The sequence below is a fragment of the Dicentrarchus labrax genome, unplaced genomic scaffold, assembly GCF_905237075.1.
Source record: "Dicentrarchus labrax unplaced genomic scaffold, dlabrax2021, whole genome shotgun sequence".
Taxonomy (NCBI): Eukaryota; Metazoa; Chordata; class Actinopteri; family Moronidae; genus Dicentrarchus; species Dicentrarchus labrax.
Genome location: NW_026136714.1, coordinates 7195064 through 7212975, shown reverse-complemented (window position 1 = coordinate 7212975; position 17912 = coordinate 7195064). Strand labels below are relative to the sequence as shown.

The window sequence follows — 17912 nt, the reverse complement described above, 5'->3', positions numbered from 1 at the left end:
TGAAACCTGCTGAGTTTTGTGCTCTCCGGAAAGGACTGAAAAACAGAATAACATAGTATCATTAAAATGTTGCTCCCTTGCCTTTCTTGACTTCATTCATTTACTCGCCTATTTGCCTTTTCTTTTCTTTTTTTGCTCACTGTCACCAACCTTGGTTTCGCCTTGTCTGTCTGCCCACACTGGCATCATCACAACACTGTCAAAGGTTCAATGTGAAAGGGAGAGAGAGAGAGAGAGAGAATGAGAGGCAGGGAGAGGAGCAGGTCCCGGGATGCTTTGTGGGTAACACAGTTAAACGAAGCACGATGCATGGTACACGGCGCCCCTTCAGCAGAGCACACTTCAAAGCCTGTTTTGCACTTGTACTGTCAACATTTGGGAGAGGAGAGGAGAGGAGCGAGGGTGGAGCAGCCTTTGAGCAGCGCTGGGTCTTTACCCACTGCTTCTCTTGTCGATGTTCCCTTTAAGCTCCCCACTCGCGCTACCAAATTGCTTATGTGCTCACCGCATTACCACACTTTTTACTTTCACCCAATTCCGGTTTCTTTTATTTTGCTAACGTCCCACTTTCTCCTCGCCTCCTCTGCCTATTCTTCTGTTTTTGACTTTAACTAGCTCTTGTTTTCTGCATCGGTTTGGCGACTGTGTGTGCGTCTGTCTGTCTGTCTGTCTCTCTGTGTGTGTGTGTGTGTGTGTGTGTGTGTGTGTGTGTGTGTGTGTGTGTCAGGTAAGGTGAGCGGGGGAGCCAAGGGTATATACCATCAGGCAGGCCTGTCACCTGTAAGGTGGAATTGAACCTGTGACGCATGAGCCCCATTTCTCTCGGCTGGAAGCTCTTCACAGAGAAAACTTGTGTTTGATTGAGATACTGTTTTTTCCTGCAGCCTTTTTTTTTGTTGATCCCCTTCGCTACTCTTCATGAGAAACAAAACCCTACTTTCTACTGACATGCAAACTTTTCTTTTTTTGTCTGCACTCACAAAGAGTTTTGTTTGGACAGGAATGTCAACGCGCAAAATTAAATTGCCTGTTCCTTTTTGCTGCTGTAGGCGTTTGGTCGTATAATGGGACCACTAACAGCCAGTGATCCCGCGCAATACCTGTCCTACTTTTGGATCCATGTTATCTAGCTTGAAGCTTGAGGCAAGAGTGAGAATAAGTTGCATATAGAGAAACATGTTGATAAATGTGCATTTTAAGTGAATTTGCTCGCAATTATTTGATATTAACAGATAAGTGTCCATGTATCCACGCTACATGCAGATGTGTTGTTAGTCCTTCACTCATGAGTGAATTAAATCATTCAGCCATTCACTCACTTGTTCATCCATGGATGCACCACTGTCATTGATCGCAGTCCATGTGGGCACTCTGCCAGGACTGTCACGGTCCCCTAACGAAACTACCACTGCACGCACGCACGCACGCACGCACGCACGCACGCACGCACGCACGCACGCACGCACCCACCCACACACAACAACACAACACACACACACACACACACACACACACACACACACACACACACACACACACACACACACACAGATGGGGCCATATAAACCCCTCTCTGTCCCCTGGGTTTTTGCTCCGTTGTCTGCTTTAGTTGGCAGTGCTATAAAAGGATCCACACCCACATGACAACAGTATCTGTCATCACCCGAGTGTCCACAGATCTCCCTCTGTCTCACCCAGGCTCTTCTTCACTCTCATTGTTTTCGCTCCTGTTCCCTTTGTTGGTTTGTCCCGCTCTCTGCCCTTCATCCCTTCATCTTTCCATCTATTTCTGTCCTTTCTGTCTATCGCTTCCCATCATTCCTTTCCTCCCTTGTTTATTCCATCATTGCCTTTCGGACTACCTTATTGTCTCTCTTCTCTCTCACTGTAACCCACATACCGGTTGTATTTGCACAGCTGTTTGGTAGGATGTTAGTTTGCCTTGTGGACAGTGAGGAGTAACCAGATCTGAATCAGTGCAGTCTGGCTGGCTAGTGAGGCATAGAGAGCAACACATGCTGGCCTAACCACTCTGTAAGCACCTTAACGAGACATTGGTGACCACCACTGTGAGACAGAGGAACGGAAATACCCCACTGCATGTGTGTACAGCGTGCAGATTTTTATGGGAGTTTTGTGTTTCTGCATGATGTGGGAGGCACAGGTGTGTGTGTGTGTGTGTGTGTGTGTGTGTGTGTGTGTGTGTGTGTGTGTGTGTGTGTGTGTGTGTGTGTGTGTGTGTGTGTGTGTGTGTGTGTGTGTGTGTGTGTGTGTGTGTGTGTGTGTGTACATTCCCTTTGCTGGAACTCATGTGTGTCTTCATTGTTGGGCACACACACACACCTCTTTGCATCTCAGAATTGTACATTGCAGGCAGAGGATACTGGAAGGCGTCATTGAAGCGACAGTGGGAACCAGTAGAAGATGGATAATAAAAGCTTGTTCCCAGCCAGCGCTGAGAGACGCTGCTGTTCCCGTCCACAGCAGACAGACCCACCACGAGACAGAACAGAGAAACCATATTGACGTCAGTTTGTTGTCTGCCTGGAGAATCAGAGAGGGTGTCAGTCAGTCAGACAGGCAGAGTAGCCTACAGTACATCTGCCTAGGAAGGATCCCACAGACGATACTGACTCTTTGGTGCTGTGACTGTTAAGTCTTGTTTTTTTTTTTTCTATTAGTATTCTGATTCAGTGGCTAGTGCTTGTCAGTGTCTTGAATCTGTCTAGGCTAGCGACTGTATTTGTGTGTGCATGCACAAGTGTGTGTACATCTGAAAGTGAGACTGCCAGAGTGACAGCCCCCGGTTGTTGACGCTCAGCCACTGTGATGCTGTTGCGTATTGAGTGTCCATCACTTAAGAGCACCAACTCTGAAGATGAAGAGCTCTGCTCACCATCTTTGCAAAGCATCACATGAAGTGGTAATCAGCTCCCTTTGGAAGAAAGGGTTGACGCTCCCTCACTGATAATGCTGAACATATTCTGAAGTGATTGTAAGGTGCCACTAAAATGTCTGTTTTAAGTTTTTAGTGATACAATGGTGATACAAGTACTCATTAGATATTGAATGTGGGTAAATCATACTATTAAAGGAATAGTTTTAATATAACTTTTTTTTAGTTATTCACTTTCTTGCTGTGAGAAGACAGATACCACTCTCATATGTCTTAATTATGAAGATATAGCCAGGTGATGGTTAGCGTAGCTTAGCATAAAGACTAGAAACTGGGGGTAACAGCTAGCCTGGATCTGTCCAAAGGTAACATAAGCTGCTTACCAGCACCTCCAAAGCTCACTAATAACATGTTATGTTCATTTAATCTGTACAAAAACCAAAGTCTAAAAAAATGGTTTTGCTTACAGGAGTTATTTTTATTTGCTGGATTATTATTTGGTCTGGCACAGTAAATTCTGGGAATCCCTGCTGGTTTTTTTGGCAACCTCACAGTGATAATAAGACCCTGGGACTTCACTATTCAAAAGAAATAGTCCAGAACATAAGCCCCATAAAACCACTTGTTCACACTCCACTTTTCCCAGTCTTTATGCTACGATAAGCTAACCAGCTCATGGCTGTAGTTTCATATTTAGCTGACACAGATGAGAGTGGTACCACTCTTCTCATCCAACTCTTTTGTAAGGGGTATTTCCCAAAATGTCATATTGTTTCTTTAAGGTCAGGCAAAGTAGGGCCACAGAATATGTAGTCGTGTAGCAAATGGGTGAGTTTAGGTCAGCTTTTACTGTTAACAAAACACGAGGCATAACATGAGGCTCTGCGATCAACCATGTCAATGTGTTTCCTTTTGCTGTCCTTGAGTAAATCAAAAAAGGAAACTCTGGAAGTTCCTCTTTTCCTCCTGCTGAGCCTCATCAGGTATCACATATTTTGTAGTGTCCACTCATTATTAGTGGAGAGAAATGTTTGCATGTACCATGAATGATGCAAACACAGTGAAAATGTCCAGTATGTTTGTGTGTTTGGTAACCTCATCAGTAGCTGGTGTAATGATGAACATAATGGATAAGCAGTGTGTTGATACTGTAGTAGCTATAACCACCAGCTCTAGGCTTTGGTTTTGAAAGGGTTATGATGCATTTTTTTTCCTACCTTCTCTCTACTTCCCATCTCTCTGCCCTTTCTTTCCTCACCATCTTGCCATGCTGAGATGACTCTGTTGTCTCTCCAAGCTTTCCCATGAGGCCTTGCCCTGTTCTCTGTTTGTTTGTGTGATCCCTTCCCGTAGGCCACTGTCCCACATCTGTGGAAGTATGTGTGTATATTTGTGTGTCTGTGTATCTGGAGCTTTTAACAGTGCACATGGATTGTGTATGTGTATGCACATGTGAGTGTCTTTTTGTGCATCTGTGTGTGTGTGTGTGTGTGTGTGTGTGTGTGCGTGTGTGCGTGCGCATGTGTGTGTTGTAATCAGTGTGTAATCCCCTCCCTGAGGCCACTGTTCCACACAGCTGGACTCAGAGAGCCTCTGGAGGGTTTCTGTGCTATTCAAGCATCCTTTGCTCTTTCCACCTGACCGGGTGGTGTGTGTTGTGTGCGTGTGCGTGCGTGTGCGTGTGTGTGTGCGTGTGTGCATGCCTGCGTGTGTGTTTCTGTGTGTTTTAACAGGTGCAGTACCGAGAGCTGAAACTGGATCCCAATCCCAGTCCAAATAAAAGGAAGAAAAACAACCCCGGGTAGATGACTGTGTCCACCCACCAACTCCTCTCTTCTCTACTTTTCTTCTCGTGGTCTATTACTGGCCACTGAGGAGCAGAGGAAGGCGGCTCTGGACCCACTCGGCTCAATTATCCTTTTTCCTTTTTTTCTTTCCTATTTTCTTCTCTTAAACATTCTTCTGTCTTTAATTACTCACGATGTACAGTGCAGTTTCCTGAAGTGTAATTTTTGTATGAAAAAAGACAAGTACAAGTAATCTCTTGAATTATTCTCATCACCCTTATGCTTTTGATTGATTTTAAAGGCGATTGGGAAGGATGGATGAAATGACCTTTTTCTCAGCCGTGTGAGCCACTGTCCTCCTTTCTTCTCTCCATCACTCTGACAGCTCAGAGGACTCTGACCATTTGCTTGCCACAAGTGTCAAACAATGAGTAAAACGAGTTTTAACATTTAAACTCACCATCCCAAAAAGACATTGTCAGTTTGTCCATGTTTATCAAAATACAAGCCTTATACTAACATTCTGCATTATTGCTCTTCAATAGACTATTAAGGGGTTTTTTTAGCTCGTATTGTAGTTATTAAATGATTTTGGTAATATGTTTATATTTTGTAATTGTTTTTGTACTGAAGTATCTTTTGTTTTCTTCCCCTTTTGGATGTGGTAATGATGTTATGTTCACTGGCAGTCATTTGGATTGTCTCCACTTAACTCAGCCAGCCAAGTTGATTAGCAATTATGGTAGTAGCCTCCAGATATGTCCTTCCACACAAACCCAAAATTGGACCAACAGGCTGAAAGCTTGTGGTGGTATCTGTCTGTGCTTTTACACAATGGACAAATTAGCTTTTTTTAAAGACTTGACTCAAACAAAGTGGTTTTAGTTTAAAGTACAGTGAGTCTGTTCTTAAAATAGATTGTGATTACATAATCATCATTAAATAATACCCAGAGGAAAAAAGAGCAACACTGTTGAGTATTAGACAGTTGGCATTATGCCCCAAACCTTTATCACTTACTAAGTGTCCATATAGTTCAGCTGTAGCCTCGTTTAACCCCTTAAAAACATGTCCAAATCCCCAGTCAGTCAATCAGTGAGACACCTTCTCCGGCTGTCAGGAGGCGCAGCAGACTGGGCCTTCTGCTGTCGTGGTGTTAATATAGATGTCACCCAGTCTATGCAGAGTGTCGCCAGGCAGGCAGGCCTTTAGGCAGCCACAGGCCTAATCTTGTTTGAAAGGCTGGTCTCCTTTCCTCTCATGTCCCCGTGTGTTTGCCTCGGCGGCCACACACAAGAGCATTCACACACACAAGCATGCATGCATGCATGTAGACACAAACCCCCTACCCCACCCCACCCCACCCCACCCCACCCCACCCCATTCTCTCATGTGAATACGCTGCTTTTTTAAGAGATCTCACATACACATACTGTACCTTCTTGCTTACAGATGAAAGCATAACATCCCATTTGAACAGGCACATTCTCTCCCTCTCAGGCACACACACTCGCACAAACATGCTCTCTGTGATGCTGTGCCCCAGGCTGGCCGCCCTCTCCATCTGCCCCACCTCCTGTGCCCACAGCTCAACTTTGATCTGTCTTTCCAGAGACAGAGGCTTGTGTATGTGAACTGTGTATGTAAGAGTGTTTGCGTATACACGTTTATGCAATCAAAGACATGTTGCTTTTCTCAGCGTTGGTGTGTGTTACAATTGTATCTCCCCTCCAGCTGTAGACTGATGCGTAGATTGAGTCGGTGTGTGTGTGTGTGTGTGTGTGTGTGTCAGCATGTAAAAGCATGTGTGTGTGCTGCAGCAGAAGTGCCAGCTGTTATTTGGTGTGGAGTTTGCTGGTGTAGAAGGCCGTCAGCTAGATGAGCAGCAAGTCGCTGTGTGACAAGACAAGGCTCTGAGGGGACTTAGGCCTGAGATGTCAGGGATGGAGGGATGTGTGTATGTGTGTTTTATGCTATTTCAGACCCTCTCTTCCCATCGTGCTTCTCTCCGTTTGCTCTCTCTGCGGTTCCCTCATTCGTCAGTGAGCGGGGTTGCGACCCTGTCTGAAGGGATGGTCTCCTGGGCTTCTTGCTGAGCATCTGTTGAAAGATCACAGCTCAGGCTACATTTGAGGAGGCCTCCTCTCATCCTACTGATCCCTGCCTCCACCACCACCACCCCCCCTCCATCTTTCCCCTTTGTCTGTCTGTTCGTCTGTCTCTCTGTCTCTTTATCACTCTAAACCCCCTCTCTACCGCAACTGGAGCTCTCTTCAGCCATTTTGTCATCCTCTCGCCCTGCCTGTCTGCCAGCCATCGCCTCTACCCTCTCCCTCCCTCTTTACCCATCCATCTCCATGCTTAAATATCAACAGGCTCGGATCTGTCACTCCAGAGGGCCATTGATTTTGTTTTGTTGCTTTGAGGAATCCACTTGAAAGACAATAACAGACTGTCCCCCAAGAGCAGCGTCGCAGACTGATTATAGCCTCCTCAACAAACACTGTGGCTCGTGAAGGATGGCTTTTTATAATGCCTGAAGGGACTGTTTGAATACCTGATATGTATGCGTCTACTACTGTATGTAGTTATTTTACAGAAATTTGTGGTGACTATTGTGTGGTATTGCATCCAAAAACAGTTTCTTATTTTTTGTCATTGGGTTTAGGCTCCGTTTGCAAGCAAACCAAAGTGTTTTTATTTTGTATGATGTAGAGAAAATAAATTCTATAGAGGAATGTATCAGACTGACAGCTGTAAAGGGAAAAAAAAAAGCACTTTTATTTGCACCAAGTTGAAATGAGACTATTTATTTTTTAAATGATACTGTAAATAGCTTACTTCTTATTAATTTATGTTATATTTTATACAGTATGCCTGTTGATGGTCTGGTGATGATATTGTAATGTAGGTGTATGCCTGTCTCATTTTCTAAGATCTGTCTTTTTCCGCCTGCGATGTTGCCTGCCAGTGACATCATCTTCATGTGCCCAGTTCTGACCAATGACATTTCAGGACAGGAATAGGGAGCTGAGACATGGGTTTGGTCAGGAGGGGTGAAATAGAATATGATGTATATTTCTGGTTTGAGAAATCAAATGCATCTGATGTATGTTGCTTATTTTGAAAAAAAGGAAAAACACGAGATTAAATATTTTTTATCATCTTGACAGTGTTTGGGTTTTTGTAAAAAATTGTGTCCACATCAACAATTTAATTTCTAAGCCAATACTGGTAGCAGCGAAGGGAATATAAAGCCATTCATCTCAGTCTCAGATACCAGCAGTGTTCACGTTTCAGGTTTAAATCACCCTCTCCTCACCTCCGTTGCTCCATGGCACACTCGACCCACCCCAACAAGCAGACCTCAGCCCCTTTCTTCATTCATGTTCAGCTTCAGGAAGTGGCTCATTCCTCACTGCTGTCTGTGTGGCTGAGACCCTGAGTGCACATCTGTGCCTCAAGGATCTCAGAGGACTACTGTGAGAACTGGTTTTTACTTTCTTTCAATGTTGCCCCCTCATGAAGCCACTCCATTTGTTAGAGCACCTCTCAGCCTTATGCTGCAGAAGCCATTTCCTCTGATTTAGTGGAATAAAAGACTTGACCACTTTGATTCAATGCCAAATTTGTTAACACCTTGGCATGGGAGTTTAACAGTCAATGAAGTCACTTTCATTTATTGTCATAAATAATAGATATTAACAAAAGAAAAAACGTAAATTAAAATATTTTTATCTTTGAACATTAAGTAGCCGTAGAAAACAAGAACGTGAGGTAGTAGTGTAACAGAAATGTTAGTGTTGCCCTAAAAATGTGCAACTGTGTGAACATTCAACATAAATACATTCTTCCTGCCAAGTATGAAGTATTTTAAACTAAAACCAGGTGTATGTGTGTGATATATATATATATATATATTTATAGATATTTATGTCGTTTTAAAATGGTTTCTCTGTAGAAATGAACATACATGTAACTTCCAAAACACACGCTTACCCATTTACCTGAAAGGGAAGATAGAAGGCCACATGGCATATATCCGACCAGATGGTGTTTGTTGCCTGTGTAGACATGTTAAGGCCTTTGTGAATTGTATGAACATATAATGAACAGTTGTATATAACTGATAACATTTTAATCACAAGTTGTGCATTCAGTCTTTTCAGTGTGTTGTGTGTGTTGATCCTGTCAGAGGTCAGCCACTAGCGCTTCTCCCCGTGACTTAAGATCTTCCAGTATCTCCATTAGGAACTGTATATTCTCTCCTTTGCACTCTTTCACTGCCTGAGACACCTGCCCCAGATACCTCCCCCTGCTGAGCTCCAACAGTGTCTCTGCATCCTCCACCAGCTTCACTACCCGCTGGTCCGTCCAGCCCAAAGTCACTTTTTGGAGGGAGTATGCTTCCAGGGCCCTGACCAGGCTGTGGGATTTGTCCCTGGGCTGCACGCAGCCGAACAGGCCCCTCTCTTGCTGGTAGGAGAAAATTAGGTGAGCCAGCAAAGAGGATCCGGCTTCCAGGAGGGGCAGGTTCAACACCTGAGTTACTGCCCTGTTTCTCAGGTCCGAGTCTCCGACCTGTGCGCTGTGGAGGAGCTCCTCCCTCTCACTTGTAGCAGAGACCAGATCCAGGGGTGTCCGACCATCTCCATCAGTCTGCTGCAGGAGAGCTGAGCCTGGAGGGGGCAAAGGTATACAGGATCAGACCACACAACCATTGCGGATTATGACTGCAGTCACTTATCACATTTCTATCTTGCAGGTGTGGCATATTCTACACACGACAGCTCACATTTCCCCATTACACATTCTGCAGCAAGAGGAAACAATCTGCAACAATCCTGACAGAACTAAAAACACATTCAAAAGTTAACTCAAGATTGTTCTGATAGCACCAAACACTTCATTAATACTGTACAGAAAGAGACTTTAACAGGATGTGTAAATGTCTATATTGAATTAACTCTCCATATGAAAGTGCAAGGATGAGAGCACATCATGTATTCAGCTGTTGGAGTGCTCGAGACAAAGTGCGTGCATGGGCAGTTTGAGCATGTCACAACCTTCACACACACAACATGACAAAACTGAAAATCTAAAAGCAAACACTACTTAAGATAAATACTGTTTGACCCGCGTTCACTACAGCTCATCTTTCAGTTGCCTCCCAGATTTAAAGAAAGGAAGGATGTGAGTCACTTGAAACTACTTGTTCAGAGCACAATGAACATATTGGTAAGGAGTTTTAAAGATGCCCTTCAGACATGTATTAAAACATACTACTTGTGATGTCGCAAATCAGGCCTGATCCTTAAAATTCCGATTTCAAGTGAGCACAGAGACACTTTCCACTTGTGAAAACATCCTTCCAGTGCACAGTGAAGTTCAAACAGAAAACTGTAGGAACAAGAAGAAAAACATATTTTTAAGTGGAGGAGGACTGTAAATTATAATATTAGGTAACACCCACCTAGAGTTTTGGCATGCTGAAATGTAGCAGGATGTAATCAGATTTTAAATAGTTGATTTTAAAGTGGCAGTTAGGCCTATGAATAGGAGGTTAACAAGTCTAATATAAACAGCCAGCTGAAACATCAGTGATAACATGACAGACTCATGTGCAGGCAACCTACTGTAGGCTGCAGCATCACATTAGGCGGAAAAGACACCATGCGGGTCAACGGCGGGACACAGTAACAGATATAAATAGCGCACAGAAAACACACACACATGAATACATGTCCTGGACAGTGCATACGCAGACGCTCTCCCACACACACACAGTTGCAGTGAAGTGAGTAGTTAAAGTGAACAGCTGTTTTCCCACTGGGCCTCCGTGCCAGCCGGGGCTTTTAGCTCACTTCAGCGCTAACTTCAGCTGACACCTTGTCTTAACTGTGTGACTGGCGGGTCACTTTGTGTTTGTGTAAAAGGCACAGAGGGTTAGTGACCTGATGGAGGCTCTGCTTTCCTGCTAGTGTTTTTTGATGTAATGCTGTGAGTGAGCTCATCGGTATCATCAGTAACACTAACACAGAGAGCTACTGGAGGGTGTCAAAGTCGCAACAGACCTCGAATGCGAGATCAGAAAATTGCTCGGCTAAAAGTTCACTCTTTATAGGAGGTGTGAAAAAGAGGTTTGTGAGGATGAAAAATGCATTAATCAAAATCATGTGTGACTGCGCTACAGATACTGTGTCTACGCTTGCAGTTACAATGAAGATCATTGCTATTATTTCAAGTGAAAGAGGCAGAGGAGGTACATCAATGTTAAAAATCCTAAAGAGGAATACAAATATCTATACATTCAAAACCTCTCCAACAACCTCAGCGTTACCCTTTCGGCCCTGCTTCACTACATTCAAACTGGACATGACAGTCGCAGCTGAATTTAACACTTTTCCCCCCAGGAAAGTTAGAACGGTGACATTTACCGTCTACTCTCTCTACTCTTCTGCTTTGTCTGTTCTGACTGAAAGCCATTTTCCAGTGTCAGACAGGCCTGTGCCACTTAGCCTACATGGAGCGTTCAAGTCAAATGTGAGCCTTTTGTTTGCTTTCAGATAGACCCATTTCTATGGCAAACTGCTCTTGATGGCACTTGACTGTTAGACCTCGGCAATGCTGCAGCCACTTGCAAGTTTACGGCTCTGTGGAGGCTCGGCGTGACACACAGACTGTTGCTTGATACCACTGCTGGCAGTTGTTTCTGTTTGACAGACACTGTGGGGCTGCAGGAAGCATGATGTTTTAGAGGGACAATCGTGTGTGTGGTGCATTGTGGCATAAACCACACTTACTAAGCCTCCCAAAGGCCATTTGACAAAAAGACAGCTTTGCTTTAAATGACACTGTTAAAAAAAAGTTAAAAATGGAACGTTATGAATTCTGAAATTGCTCTCCATCTCTCTGTCTGCCACAGAACCAACACTGTGTGCAGCAGTTATGAGATAATCGGTGAGAGCTCACGTAGCTGTTAGCGGGGAAGGTCAGCGCTCATCTACCTTTTTAGTGCTTCAAGCCTGAGTGGCAAAAACTGAATCTGCATAAATTGTGGCATTAATCTACATAAACTTTTACATAAGCGGGGAAATTTCAAATGCAGGGGTCAGGCATCGGGGGCAGCAGTCAAGGACGTAAGAGCACAGATTTGATCAAAGTGGCCACAAGAGAAAGGCAGAGGGGAGGGAGAGGACGGAGCGACGTGGCGTGTGAAATAGAGTGAGGTTGTTCACAGCAGGTCATAATCACCAGGTTTCTATAACAAGCTGTCCTCGCTATTACACTCATCCAGTAGGAGTGGCTTTAATGTGTGAAGCCAACCATGGCGGACATATATCAAACTGTTTCAGGTCTACCAGAATGTGCATTTGTCAAAAAAAAAAAAAAACACTACTATAGTACCCCATAGAGACACACAGGAAGACACAAAGTCATGTCTGCTGGAAAACGGATCCATCTTTGTCACTTCCGGATGTGCTCTAAAAAAGATGGGATGGAAGAGCGAGGCTGTTTTTCTTCACAAAGCATCCTATTCTGTGCCTCCCTTTTCAGAGGACCAGCCTTGGACTGAGGTCTGCAAGGGGGCCTGTAAGATGCTACAGAGTGCTTGGTTTTGGGCCACGAATCCAAGTGCTCTGTAAAGTGTTTTCAAGGAAAAATGCAGTACAAGGTTTTCTGCTCTCAATTGTACTTAATACTTCTCCTTTCTCCAACAATTATTGCAGCAGTACTTGTCTTCAGCTGGCACAACACAGCGACAGGGAACAGCTACCGAATATAGAGAACACAAAAATTAACAAAGGGTGGAAAAAAATGTAATTGTGTGCACTGAACTACATTTTTAAAATACTTTACACCAGTCCCTCTTGAAATACAGGAATTCCATGCATCAGTTAAATAACTCCTACAGTATGTTCTCCTCTCATGGGAAAATCGCTTGTTACAGCAGCAAAGATATGTCAATGAGTATAACAGAAATAGGGATAATTTAAGCATAAAGCACCAGATAAAGCAGCACTTACGCTACAGCCAGGTTCCCATTTAGAACTGTATTGTCAAACAATAGAAATCTTGCTGCACTACACTTCCCTTCTACTCTCTTGTGAAAATCGGAAATGACTATAAAACTATCTGAACAAAAAACAAAACTGCCACCCAAAATAAAATAACAGGTATCTGCTGCAGTGCTTTTAGTCCAACCTACTGTCTCTTCAAGCTTTCGTTCTGTCAACCACAGCTCTGTTCACTCACACACTTACCGGCACAAGAGAAAGCGACGCAATATATGCAAGTGCCTGCGTTTCCCCGACGTCACTGTGTCAAACCTGTGTCTTGACAGACAGGCTCCAACCAGAGGGATGACACTGGTGTGGGGAGGAGAGGGCCCCCGCAGCACGGCCCTGGGCTTGGCTGCCTGAAAGTGTAAAGGGCTGACTGTATGGCTGCCTGTTTGATTGTTGATCTGTCTGCCTGAAAGCTAACTGTGTCTGCCGGTGCGTGCTGTCTGCCGTTTGTCACATTTGCATGTTTACCTGCTTGACTTTCTCCCTTTTATTTCCATTAAGCATCAGCTTGTGTCTTTTGCTTTTCCACAATTTTAAATTTATTTTCCTCCCTGCCTACTTACACTACAATAGAAGCAGTTGCTCCTAATTATCTATCCTGGGATATAAAACACACTGTAATGTCCCACCACACAGCTCAACTGCACTCAGTACTTAAGACGTCAACGGTCATAGCCAGTGCTCAATTACATATTTTCTAATGGAGGACATGAAAATAGCATCACGTGCTGCTTATAATGTAATACACACATACACACACTGTTATGAGACTAGAAGCTGGGGAATGGTTTGGTGCAGGGACGACGACTGAAGTGAATCCAGGTATTGGCGCTGGGTGTCAGATATGCTGCAGTGGAGATAAATACAACACCTGGGGGATTACATGAGAGCACAGGGTAATTACACCATCCTTTATGTGTGTGTGTGTGTGTGTGTGTGTGTGTGTGTGTGTGTGTGTGTGTGTGTGTGTGTGTGTGTGTGTGTGTGTGTGTGTGTGTGTGTGTGTGTGTGTGTGTGTGTGTGTGTGTGTGTGTGTGTGTGTGCATGTGTGTGTGTGTGCATGTGTGTGTGTGCATGTGTGTGTGTACATGTGTGTGTGTACATGAATGTGAAAATGTCTCGCTAAGACCTCGACTATGAAGCTAGAGCAGAGGGAGGAAATGCACATGCTGAGTAAAAGCCACTGCCTGGTGCACCCGCCAGATGCAGTCTGACTGCCACACACACACACACACACACACACACACACACACACACACACACACACACACACACACACACACACACACACACACACACACACACACACACACACACACACACACACACACACACACACACAGAGCGCAAAGCCCTTTGGCCTTTAGAGGGCAGGCGAAGACAAGAAATATAAAAGCAAGAGGGGAGGAGGGGAAAATTGGCGCAAAAAGAGGGAGGGAGGGAGGGAGGGAAGGGAAGAAAGATGCAGTTCCTCCCTCCCCCTATGTCTCTCTCTCTCTCTCTCTCCCTCTCTGTCTCTGGTCTGAGGCTGGGGCTGAGGCAGACAAGCTGGGAAGCAGGCAGCTCCACAGCATGGTAAACATCCTCTCTCTCTTTCTCTTTCCCCCCTCGCCGCCTGAATAAGAGAGGCAGGGCGAGTGTGTGAACTGCAGCCAGGGGCACGGCATCACATATCCACAGGGAGCTGCTAGCTAGCGACTAGAAACCACAGCAAAAACAACAAGGCCAACCAAGTGAAGCACCAAAGCAGCCATCAGAGAGGCATCAGATGCAGGAAAAAGAAACACCAGCCAGACATGTGAATATGCTAAAATCCCTCTCTGCTCCAGCAACGCTCCCATTTTCTACCTTGATATTCAGAGAATAAAAAAAACACAGTCAGAGGAGGTTACATCAGATGAAGCAGTAAGGTCAATATCTATTGTGTTGCAATATTATGAGAGACGGGAACAATACTATATTGACTCTGCAATATTTCCCTTTTGAATTCAGCTTGAATTTTACAAATTACAGCCACTCTCAGGCTCTGTCCGCTCAGTCACAGCTAAGCATCATCTTAACAGGCTGTGTGTGATGATTACAATGTTCCTGGGGTCCTCACCCAAACACAGCCTGGTCAGGCACAGATTACAATTAGATCATAGCCTTCAGGAGGAGGTGGGGCAGATAAGGTAGGATGTAAAAGCACGGACACCAACTGCTAGCGTTGTGTAATCCCCTGCCACTCCAACACCTCTAGTGAGAGGGGGCATCAGATATTACTCTGATTTACTGGATGCTGATCAGCGGTGGGCGTTAAGCATCTTAAATAATCAGAGTGGAGCCCTAAATGAACTCTTAACTGGTCTCTTGAATCAGAAAAGGCTAATCACTGCCATCAGCTGTTAGCTCGAATAATATGTCATGCACTGAATCATCACATACAAGCAAATAAACAGTTGCCTATGATGCCATTAACATACACACAGCCTCATTTAGCTAACCGGAACAATTTGGAAGTTAATTTGCTAGAAGTAGACTGAAATGTGCCTACAAAACAAATTATACAAAAGGGAAACCAATACTAACTTAATCCATGAACACAGAAGACTAGAGCGAGATAAAGACACAAAATAAATAAATAAAGACTGATTTTAGATTTTGTCTGCAAAGCTCTCACAGGCACAATAAGCTAAATAGATTTAACTCACTGGGTTTTATTTTCCTGGCAAAGACTAGTCCAAGAAGTACTATGACATGTTAGTATTTTCCTGTACTTAAAATGCTTTTTTTGTGCCCAGTGCAAACAAACACTGTGCAAAGATAAGACAAAAAGACTTTCAGGTTTAGTGTGATACGACACAAGGTGAGGTGTAAGTTTACTAAGTCTACAGCTGTGCCAGCAGCTCTGTGAGGGTGTACTTTAGAGGGCTAATGCTAACATGCTGATGTTTAACATGTATATTATATCACGTTATTTAAGCATGCCAACATTTGCTTAGCACTAAACAGAAAGTACAGCTGCAGCTGATGGGGATGTCGTAAATTCAGCAGGTAATGCAAGAGGAAAGGTAGGAGGATCATATCCAAAGCCAAGGTATGATCGTCTGGCAATGTTTCATCTACCATTTGGTAGATGATGAGATATTTTACAGGATAAATGAAAACTGACTTGCTGGTGGGGATTGATTAAAAGTCAGGGAATCATCAAAGACATCCTCGGGAGTCATCCTCTGGTAAAAAAAACATTTGCATCTCTTTGCAGAAACGATGTCCCGGTTACTCTGGATAATCCACAACACACTTAACTGTTTTCATAGGGACAATTCCTTTAAAGTATGTGGAGAGACACCGCAAGTAGTCATTTACAAACTTTTTTGTAAATCGATTTGACATTGACATTGTGATTACAAAGTTAAACTCCTTCGTAACATTCAAATAACTGCTTCCACTGTATGTTCCATCCTTACAGCTGCCCCAACCTCTTTAAAAGTACAAAACTAAATACGCTGCAGGGTATTTATTCTATTGAAAGAATTATTTAAGCAAACACACTTTAACTGCTGCTGAATGTCTTCATCAATGTCTACACTTCATTTTCACTATATGACCCACTCCACCAGAGTTCAAACACCAACTATTGTTGACTTTCAACACCCATTGTTGACTTCTTATAAATTAATTTCAAATAAAAGTCTCTTCTCTTGTCTGTTTTTTCTATCAACATAATTTCTTTCAATATACTATTCAATTCCTTCTAGAATTGTTGTTGAATGGTTTAATTTAGGGGATGGGAGTGAAGTGTATGATAGTTTAAGTTCAGGGCTGCAGGGCAGACACAGAGAATGATCTTCATGGCCAACAACAAAAAATCATCTCTGGCCTGTGACCACGTTGTTTTTCTTTTAAATCAACCCGCAAGTGAACAAAAGACATGAAGTAAACCTTGAAACTCAGCTTTGTGGATGGAAAAGCATGTTTTCCACACTTATAAATTCACCACTCTCAATTATTATGTAGTCCTTACAAATAAATATTCGACATTAAACTCCAGCAAAACCTTGTAGGTGAATAAAAATTGTTTAATGTTCCTTGGCCTCTGCCCTTTCCTTTTCACTGGAGCTAGCTCCCTGTGGCCTTCATGCTCGCAAACGCTGCAACTGTATGAAAAGGGCAAAATATGAGTGTGTTTACACACTAAAGGTGGTGCTGGGTAGAAGTGGCCTGCAAGAAATCTTTGGTAACAAATGGCAAAACCATCCTCTCTGGCCTTCATCTGTATAAAACACACACACACACATCTGAAAAAGGGGTCTCTCCCTCCTTTTGGAGCACGTTGAGGAACACCCGGGGAGACTGTTGGATAGAGCTCCAGACTTAATCCTGGCAACCACCCCAAATCACAGAAAGAAAGGTTGGGGTGGGGGTGGAGGGGGTGTTGGATAGTGAGAGACAGGCAGGAAGAGAGGAGAAAGAAGGAGAATCTAGTCAAAAATTCCCAGTGAGGGAAGTCCTTGAAATACAGCCTGCAGAAACCTGAAGTTGAAACATCAACACACCCGAGTGAAGCCGAGGGCTCCAAACACAGCCTCACCTCTAATAGTACGAGTGCTCAGCTCCTCGCAGTTGCCAGTTCAGGACCCACAGGGAAATAAGTGCTGAGCAGAATGAACTTTCTTTACCGTGCTGACAGTGAAGAGGCCCAAGTGTGTCTAAAACGCTACCTGTGTTTGTTTGTGCGTCTGTGTGTGTGTGTGCGTGTATCTATGACAGAGATAGACAAACAGACAGAGACAAACCATGACTGACTACAGCAGTCCGAGGGGACCGTGTGTTTCCTGTGCCACTGAGCAAATGACATCTTTCTGCTCCACAAACACTCGTTCACATTAGGATCTGCAGGGACCACGGGGCGCTGTGCATTAACCATGTGTGTTTGTGTGTGCGTACGAGAGATGCACAAAAAATCCAAGGAGAAATTGAGGAGGCAGTCATGTAGCAACCTCTCATGCCGTCTTTGAACTCGACTCAAGCCAAACAATTAGGCGAAAGAGAAACAACAAAAACACTTTTACACATACCTGAACAATTCTTTCTGCTCCTATACTCTTTCCCCTCCAAGCATCTAAATGAGTATGAGTGTGTGTGTGTGTGTGTGTGTGTGTGTGTGTGTGTGTGTGT

General features: G+C 43.9%; 2 protein-coding genes across 9 annotated transcripts in view; one reads left to right on the top strand and one right to left on the bottom strand.

Moving 5' to 3' along the window:
* mctp1a (multiple C2 domains, transmembrane 1a) overlaps window positions 1-7853 on the top strand; it is a 132091-nt gene extending 124238 nt beyond the window's left edge. For all 7 annotated transcript variants that reach the window (XM_051423736.1, XM_051423734.1, XM_051423735.1 and 4 more), the window contains one exon: window positions 4630-7853. In XM_051423736.1, coding sequence (XP_051279696.1) covers window positions 4630-4701 — 72 coding nt within the window. In that variant the 3' untranslated portion in view covers window positions 4702-7853. The remainder of the gene's footprint in view (window positions 1-4629) is intronic.
* Window positions 7854-8402: 549 nt separating this feature from the next.
* slf1 (SMC5-SMC6 complex localization factor 1) overlaps window positions 8403-17912 on the bottom strand; it is a 31947-nt gene continuing 22437 nt past the window's right edge. For both annotated transcript variants that reach the window (XM_051423740.1, XM_051423741.1), the window contains one exon: window positions 8403-9362. In XM_051423740.1, the coding sequence (XP_051279700.1) occupies window positions 8875-9362 (488 nt within the window). In that variant the 3' untranslated portion in view covers window positions 8403-8874. The remainder of the gene's footprint in view (window positions 9363-17912) is intronic.